At 39.8% G+C, this 9,165-nt stretch overlaps 1 protein-coding gene across 1 annotated transcript; it reads left to right on the top strand.

The window, feature by feature from the left end:
• The first annotated feature begins 1 nt into the window (after position 1).
• On the top strand, positions 2 to 7,535 carry acat1 (acetyl-CoA acetyltransferase 1). Its single transcript, XM_038708141.1, has 12 exons — positions 2 to 137; positions 845 to 892; positions 983 to 1,100; positions 1,291 to 1,386; positions 1,607 to 1,707; positions 2,028 to 2,171; positions 2,428 to 2,578; positions 2,663 to 2,758; positions 3,627 to 3,740; positions 4,302 to 4,366; positions 5,018 to 5,175; positions 7,128 to 7,535. Exons 1-12 carry the CDS (start codon positions 87 to 89, stop codon positions 7,246 to 7,248), a joined length of 1,263 nt encoding a protein of 420 aa, XP_038564069.1. The 5' UTR covers positions 2 to 86; the 3' UTR covers positions 7,249 to 7,535.
• The last annotated feature ends 1,630 nt before the right edge of the window (positions 7,536 to 9,165 follow it).

Raw genomic sequence — 9,165 nt, 5'->3', positions numbered from 1 at the left:
CTCTTACTGTGATTGGCTGATGTTTTTATATCAGCGCTGCATGTGTATGTGGGCTGAAGGTGAAGTGGATCCTTTCCCAGTCAAAAATGTCATCCAGTGGACTTTTAACCATGCGCGCTCACATGTGTAAACGCCTGGTAAGTGAGCGTGTGTAAAACGATTTGTTTGGGTTTGTCTGTTATATTGTTATATTGCATAGGAGTGCTAACGTTAGCTGTAGAAACAGTCTGGCTGACTGTGAGTGTAAACACAAGGCCCTGGTAAACCTGGAGCAGCACAGTTAACGTTAACCTTTTTGTGTCAGCTGAGCGTCCTTGATTGAAGTAATGCCACAGCCTGAAACCCTGGTAAATGCTCCAGGGGGCTCGGGTGCTTCAGTGAAGCTATCTCACATCAGTCGCTAACGTTACGTTTTTCTCAAGTTAAGAGCAAGGTCAGGTTCTGAGCGAAGTAGATAAGAAGCTAACAATTAACTTACAGCAACAACAGTCTAGATACAAAGCTAACAAATACAGCAACAACAGTCCAGCTTAAATGAAAATATAAAAACCGGTGCCAGTTTGACTGACAATATCTAACGCTAGCTTAAATAGCAATTGTAGCCCATGGTTTGTCATTAAGTAACGTTAGCTTATGTCCCCTGCCTGTGTCTGTCTTATTGTTAGCATAACTAACACTATTGTATTTCTCATGCTTCTCTAGCTTGAATGAAGGTTTATTTGGCGAAAAGTGTATCAGGTTGCTTCAGGTCGAACTGCAGACTTGACTGGAAAGATAGGATAGGAATAGGGACTCTCTCGTGTATGGAAGATGAATTACCCATATCATTATCCTGCCATTGTAGACTCACAAGTACCTCTCAAGAACCTACACATCTCGGCCTTCGCTCAATGTAAGCTCAGCACCTGAAATTTCAAATTCTCATCTCAGTGAAGTGTTTGGATTGCAAGCTATAATGCAGACTTTAAATGACTGGTTTCAGGAAGTCGTCATTGTCAGTGCAGCCCGCACTCCAATGGGCTCATTCAGAGGCAGCCTGGCAGCAGTACCAGCCACCAAACTGGGGTCCATTGCCATTAAGGGAGCCATAGACAAAGCAGGTATTTGGGTCCAAATGTAACACCAGCTGATCACAATCCTCAGCGGCACTGTGCAGCCATGGCTAAGCTAATACACCAGATGTAACAGATGATCAGTTTTCTCAGTTTCACATGAGTGGGTGAATTTCTGCATCAAAGAAAAGACAGCTGTGTATATTTAGCAAGTTGGCTTAATGTTTCTTGTGTTTAGGAATCGCTCCTGAAGAGGTTAAGGAGGTTTATATGGGCAATGTGCTTCAGGCAGGAGAAGGACAAGCCCCCACAAGACAAGCGTTGCTTGGAGCAGGTATGACCACACTGATATATTTCACCCTCATTGGCATTGCACTAAAATACTGATGTCCAGAAAGAAGCTACACATGTGCTGTCTTGACAAATCTGAAATAATTGACACAGCTGATATATATATATATATATATATATATATAAATTTGCTTTGCAGGGGTGGTCAGGATAGCTTTTTTTGTTTATTGATTTTTGCAAATGTGTCTCTGTTGTATCTTCAGGCTTGACCCTCAGCACTCCAGCAACAACCATCAACAAAGTGTGTGCTTCTGGGATGAAGTCCATCATGATGGCAGCTCAAAGTCTAATGTGTGGACACCAGGTAGCATGAGTATTAGCATTACATACACTGTCTCTCTTCTGCTTGCAATTACAGTGGCAGAGGAATATTTACTGTACATGATGATTGACACCTGACGACAGTATGGTCACCATAGACTTGGCCTTAAGACTGAAACTACGCTTCTTTCAGTTATATGACAGAATGATTGTAATTACTAAATCCACAATAAGTTACCGTAAAAGTGACCTATTGAATTTATACACATCAAAACAACAGTTTAGACATAACATGGATAGAGGATACAATAGAGTGTAGTTGTCACAAAAGATATGTGCATAGAAGTCTATGTGTGCTTTTAGGATGTGATGGTGGCAGGAGGCATGGAGAGCATGTCCAACGTACCTTATGTGATGTCCAGAGTGACCCCAGCCTACGGGGGAGTGGCAATGGAAGACCTCATTGTCAAGGATGGACTCACTGATGTCTACAACAAATTCCACATGGTAACTACCAACCTACTGTTAAATATGACCTTGTTGAAAATCTTTTGACATTAAATCTTTTCAGGATTACAGTTTAAAGGTAAATATTGATTTACGGTGTATTTTTGAAATACAATAATGTTTATCCTGATTATATTAACTATAGCTACCACAAACTCCTGCTTCTTGTGTAATTTTTTCATCACTTAAAGTGAACGTGTTATTTCATCAGTTTCATATTTGATCTCTTTTCTGTTGTCCTTGCTGTCTTTAACAGGGCAACTGTGCAGAAAACACAGCCAAGAACTGCAACATCACCAGAGAGGAGCAGGACGCCTACGCCATCAGCTCATACAGCCGCAGCAAAGCAGCATATGAGTCTGGCATGCTGGCCAAGGAGATTGTACCAGTTAGCATTCCCCAGAGAGGTACAACAAGTCGGTCTAGGGCCAGTTACACTGGTCATTTTCTTTTATAGCACAGCATATCTGATGTTGATGTGATTTTTGTAGGCAAACCTGATGTGGTGGTGTCTGAGGATGAGGAGTGGAGGCGGGTCGACTTCAGCAAGGTTCCCAAACTGAAGGCAGTATTCCAGAAAGAGAATGGTAATGATGCAGTTGTCATTACCTTCAGTCAGTCATTCATCACCTGAGCTGGGGAATAACATGAAGGCTGGCTAAATAGATTTGCACAGATAAGAGTCACACTTCATACTAGGGCTGGCCAATAACACAATAATGATGATTATCGTGATATAATTTTGCTCTAACAATATAACAAATGTTCAATATAATTTATTTGAATCACAGATGAATTAGCACTTATTTTTTACTATTAAGAGATTTGTTGAGGAAAAGGGTGTGAAAAAGATTTTAATTTTACTCATGCATATTTGTTGAAAAAAATATTTTGTCATAATAGTTTTGAATGTTCTAGCTCAGATTTGTGAAGTGATCCACTGTTTGGCATCAAGTGTTTGTTCTGACTATAAAGAAAAGTTTCAACCTTCAATCAGGAGCAAAAATCAGGCTTTAAACCTGAACGAAATAACAATTTGACATTTATCCTGATAATTATCAATATCGAATGATGTGAAATATTTTTATCCTGGTAACATTTTTGGCTATAGCGCCTAGGTTTCGTACCTTGTGATGTTGTGTTTCAAAGAAATGGAAGAAAATCAGAAATCCTGCTTCTCTCAGAAACAGTGCATATAAGTTACTCATTTTGCATTTTTCTGCCACTTATTTACCTTCCATCCTGGAATTACCAAAAATCCTAGGCTTGTTATTCAAGTCATACTATTCTGTTGCTCATAAACTTTAATATGTAAACTTGTGTACATTTTGACAGATTTTTCTCAACCGTAACACCATTTGTTGTGGACAAAGTAATAATAGTATCAGAATGGTTGCTCTAAGAACCTTTGTGTTTTAATGTACATCTTGTTCTGATTGGTCACTTGCTTTTTAGGCACGGTGACAGCAGCCAATGCCAGCACACTGAACGACGGAGCCGCTGCTCTCGTTTTAATGACCGCAGATGCTGCAAAGAGACTGAACGTCACTCCACTGGCCAGGATAGTCTGTAAGATTTCCACACGCAAATGCAGTTGCACAATAGGGGACTTTCTACTGTTCACTACTGAATGTATAGTAATAATTCCCTAATAGGCGTGAGACTTCCTGTCTGTCATCAAGGGCTATATGGTGGGCAAATGGGGTATAATGCCACGCAATAATAGGTTTTAACAGGTCAAAGATAAGCACATTTCGTGTTATATTTGCAGTTATATATTTTAAAAACCCTTTTTTTCCTGCCTTTTAGTAAGAGATATTGTGAGTGGGGAAATGGAGTGGTTAACAGTTTGTGACATCTGTGCTGCAGGGGCGATGTATAGTACCTAGAAAACGTACATCTGCACTCTAATTTATTTTATTATATTAATTTTGGCATAACGAACACGTGCAATGTAAAAGCCATTATCAGGTTAAAATAGAAAAGATTAAACAAACTTATTTTAGTAGACTATTCTACGCTCACAGAACATTTTACAATCACAGCTTTTTGTTGTCAGACTGAAATGTCTGAGTATTGGACAGTGTAAGGTAAAGCTTGATTGTAACAGGATTGTGTTCTTTCACATAGCGTTTGCTGATGCTGCGGTTGCACCCATTGATTTCCCCATTGCTCCTGCATATGCTGTACCAAAGGTGAGCATGTAGTTAATAGTATCGATCAAATTTTTTTGGCCCAGATCAAAGTCCAAGTCTTTTCATAATAGGGATCTGCCAATACTGAGCCCAATCCGATACTTACACTAACAAAATGTTGATTTAAATATGTATCTGACAAAATGACAGTAACATCTGTGGTTACTAAATCACCTTATTTTTTTACAGCCCTCATAAAGAGGTGCAGTATTTATATGCTGAAGTTGATGGGTCCAAAGGTAAATATTAGTCACTGCTGGCTGCTAACTGTGGTAGGCTATTCAGTTATTGGGCTTCAGGTAGCAGTGGTTAAAATATAATTCATAATAAAAGCACTTGCTAATCATTGAACACAAAGGACTTTCCAAAAGGAAACAATTCAACCAGGAAGTGTTAATATATTTGTTTTATATCGTTTCCACTTCTCTTCTACTTTTATAAAGAGGTTTGTGTGTGTGTGGTAAAACATGTATAAAATCAAACAAACATAATTCCATAATCCATGTTTAAGTAATGTAAATCTGGTGTAAACAGTGGCATATCTTTTTTTATTCTTTAACTTTAAAGTCCAAAAGAATTATAAAATTAAAATCTGTTGACCAAAATGATAAAAATATGTACTCTATCCTCAATCACGTGTGTGTCTGTCAGGTTCTGGATGCAGCGGGGCTGAAGAAGGAGGATATTGCCATGTGGGAGATTAATGAGGCCTTCAGCGTGGTCGTGCTGGCCAACATCAAGATGTTAGACATTGACCCTGCAAAAGTCAACATCAACGGTGGAGCTGTGTCACTGGGACACCCCATCGGGTAAGCAGCTGACAGGGACTCTGGGACAAACTCCCATCATTCTTTAGGAAGAGATCTGGGGCCTGTACTACGAAGCGAGGTAACTGGCTCATCCAGGTAACTTCAGGAGTAACTTCATGACGTCGAGTGTAACTTCTTGGGTTAACCCGTACTACGAAAGGTGGATAGGTGTTACCCAAGGTCTGTTGCCATGGCAATTTGTTACACACCACTTGATAAAATATGTTAAGATTTCATCCTGACTTGTTTCCCTGCGGTTGCAGCTGAAATTACATTATTCTGAACACAACAGCATTAGACTACGTTCAGTTTTAGAGTGGAGATCTTAATTAACACACAATCCAAGGCAAAAATCTCTCAAGGTGCATGATAGTGATTGTGGGCTAAACTCACAAGTATTTCCTCACTGCTAAATCTGATTGCAAAGTTTAATATAACTTTCGTGTGTGTGTGTGTGTGTGTGTGTGTGTGTGTGAGATGTAGCAGGCTTGCAAAGTTAAGTTTCTCTCATAAATGTGTTGTTATAATGTCAAGAGTTTTTTTAAGTTAAATTCTGTCTCGGATTATGTTTTTTTTCTATTACAACAGCATATATAAGGGCCATTGTATCTTTACATCTTAATGATATTACACATAGTCTAAATGAAGAGTCCATAAAATAAGAATTGGCCTACAATAAGAACACTGTGAAGATAATTACAAATTTACTCCATGCAATGCCAACAAGCCTCCCTTGCTTTGTCGGCCACCACGGTATTAGATTTAGGAACACACCAACGCGCACCAACTCCAATTAAGTTAACACGGACTCAGCTAACATCTTATCCACCGTCGTAGTACCATTTAACTCCAGTGTAGGCGGTCAGAGTTTATCAACCCTGAGTTTGCCTGATAACCCCCGAGTTAACTCTGAGTAGGTTGAACTCTCTTCGTAGTACAGGCCACTGGTCTAAAGAGAAAAGAATACTGCCACTCAGTTTTTCCCAGGAAAAAAATGAGCTCAGATGAGGAACTGATGTGACCAGTTTTTATTTAATATATCCACCGTTTATCTCCTTCCTCCTCTTTTGCCCTGTGATGTAGAAACGCATTTGTTTTGCCATTTTTGAATCAGATTATGAGACGAAAGAATGAGCTGTAACTGACAAAGCAGTTAGACAAATTATCCATAAAAGTATCCTATGGACTATGTACTTCAAATGACCTAAAAAAAAATTGACATGGTTAGCAGATATGTAACTGCTGAACCTAGTAGTTGTTTGTACTTTAAACAAATCATGAAAATGGTCCACTGGCTGTATTCATAGGACCAGTTTCAGTTTCCTATATGTAACAGGAAACCATTATACTTCTCTTTGCCTCTCAGCATGACCTTCAGCCTACTTTCTCCCAGTGGGGGAAAAAAAGTACTAGACAGTGAAGTAATGAGTGGAGGGCATATCTGACAGTGTATTTGCTACTTGATCATCAAAAACTAGTGCTACTGAGGAAGTGGCCCTAATCATGAAGGACATAATACAATCACAGTACAGTTTTAAGTTGGCCACTAGGTGCTGCAATTTTCCTTGACTTTGCTCGTTCACGTTGCAGTGGGTAACATGTCAGACACAAATTCTGAAAGGGCCTCTTAAAGGCAGCTTTTCTCATCTCCTCCACCAGTGGAATAGCAACCACTTGGCAGGCATCTTCTGTGTCACAGAGGACAGGAGGAGCGCTTTGTAGAGAGCATTATTTGTGTTCCCTTCAAAACTACAGGCATTGTAGACTCAACTCACAAGTGCACCTCTCTGTGCACTTTCCCAGAAAATATGTCATCAACAGCATTTTAGAACAGACCTAAAGAGAATCGCAATTCACGTTATCGTTTGGATGGGTCAGGGCACCAAAATAGCAATTTTTGTAGAAAAATGCTGTGTATTACAACTTTCAATTTATTTCTCTTCTCCTGTCAGGATGTCTGGAGCAAGAATTGTGGGTCACATGGTGCACAGCCTGAAGTCAGGCCAGTACGGTCTGGCAGGCATCTGCAATGGAGGCGGTGGAGCTTCATCTATTCTGATCCAGAAATTGTAGGGAAGGAAAACGTATCTCTCCCGGATGCACTCTTTGTTAAATTGTGTGTTGATTTCCTGTTGGCTCGAAATGGTTAAGGCATCTGTAGACTCCCTTTTACTGTGAAGAATGCATCTGTTACAACTTCACTGCTAGTGACTTTACTCAAACAAGCAAAGTAGGGCTTGACTCATGTGACATCAGGACTTCGGTGTTTAAAACACTCCTTTGTTTGATATTGTGCAAAAAAAGGATTCATATTTAACTCTTGACTTGAAATGGTTAAATAAATAGTTTTTGGAAACTACTGTTATTGATCTTCTGTGATAATGGGGTTGATGGTGAATAATGGTTTTGACCTTCAGTAATTCACTTTCCTTTAGTTTCACCAACGATGCAATGCTTGGGTTTTAATATTTTTATGCGTATTCTAAAATATATTGCAGTAATATAGAGTCAGCACTGTAGCTTTTAAGTTGGCCACAATGCTGAACTCTACCTTATATTGCCTTTACACAGCACGCGTTATAAGGTCTATTTATATTTGTGTTGTTGTTGCTGCTATAATATGTGGTAACAGTACCAAGTCATCCCCCTGGGTAAATGATAACATCCACTCTGAGAAAAGAGAATGTAGACAAGCAGAGCAATAAGGGGAAAACCACATAAATGTTTGTCCACTACACTCAAATGAAAGACCTGATGATCTAGCTGAATCACAAAATTAACTTATTTCACTAATCTAATCACCACAAACAAATCCAGTCCTGATCGTCTCTTAAACAAGCCAGCCTCCAGCCTGTTTTCACCTTTGGTGGAGGGTTGTGGAAAAATAACAGACAGGTGTGAGGAGGTTCAGTATGGGAGTTGGGGGGGGCTAAGATTTGATACTGCTTCCTACACTTGTTCTTCCATATGCCCCACTGACATTATTATAAGTGGCCTCAGTACAACCCCTGCTAAGGAAACTGCACCTAGATCCTAGCATACAACACATTATAAACCTGTTTCCAAGCTACCATTTACATTAAAGATTTTAGAAAAATTTGTCTGCAAGCAACTTCTGGAACTGGTCCAAGAGAATGACATATTTGATAAATAATAATCTGGCTTTCGTCAGAAACAGCACTGAGCAGCTCTCCTCAGGGTCACAATTGACATTCTCATGCAGCTAGGTTGGGATCTCTGGGATAGCACTAAACTGGTTTTCTCTTATTTATCCAAAGTTTTTCTTATCAGCTGATGACAAGACATCCACCAGTGCTCCTCTGACTTGTGGGGTGCCTTAGGGGTCAATTCTCGGGGGAATTTTATTTTCATAATATGTAGGGCATCTGGTCCGTCAGTTTGGCTGTGTGCTTTATCACTGCTATGCTGATGATGCACAGTTTTACTTATCCGTTACGCCTGATGGCCTCTCAAACTTATCCTCTCTGCACAAATGTCTGGTCGAAGTTAGTAACTGGATGTCTCAAACTTTTTCCAACTAAATCACAGTTCAACTGAAGTTCTGGTTCAGATCAGGTCTCTACAAGCATCTTCCAACACATTGGTTCATTGGCTATGAGTTAACATTCCTCTTCCAAAAACCTGGGCGTCATTTTTGACAACCAACTTCAAGGCAGTTATTCAGTCTTGCTACTTTCACCTGAAGAATATTGCATGAATTCGCCCCTTGTTATCTTTCCCGACGTTAGAAAAGGTCATCCATGCTTTTGTGTCCTCCTGCCTAGACTACTGTAATACATTTTATTCCTGCCTAAGCCAAGACGCTGTCACCCAGTTAGTCCAAAACTCTACAGCAAGAAGATTATCCTCCTCATCTTTAACGCTTTGAATAATCTTGCTCCAGAGTGTGTAAGTGAACTACATACTACGCCTTTTACCTCTGCTAGGCCCCTCAGGTCCTCTGAGCAAGGCCAATAATACTTAGTTCAA

Source organism: Micropterus salmoides, unplaced genomic scaffold (genome assembly GCF_014851395.1).
Source record: "Micropterus salmoides isolate LMB-PRFRI ecotype aquatic unplaced genomic scaffold, ASM1485139v1 Ms_hic_scaffold_9, whole genome shotgun sequence".
NCBI classification, from domain to species: Eukaryota; Metazoa; Chordata; class Actinopteri; order Centrarchiformes; family Centrarchidae; genus Micropterus; species Micropterus salmoides.
The sequence above is the reverse complement of the archived record's forward strand: the minus strand, read 5'-3'. Positions and strand labels throughout refer to the sequence as shown.

What these genes read in the sequence shown, in the direction of transcription:
- acat1 (XM_038708141.1), top strand. Translation starts at nt 87, where the DNA reads ATGTCATCCAGTGGACTTTTAACCATGCGCGCTCACATGTGTAAACGC. An exon ending in GTCTAATGTGTGGACACCAG is followed by an intron (nt 1,708 to 2,027) that starts GTAGCATGAGTA and finishes GTGTGCTTTTAG; the next exon opens with GATGTGATGGTGGCAGGAGG. An exon ending in TCCACTGGCCAGGATAGTCT is followed by an intron (nt 3,741 to 4,301) that starts GTAAGATTTCCA and finishes TCTTTCACATAG; the next exon opens with CGTTTGCTGATGCTGCGGTT.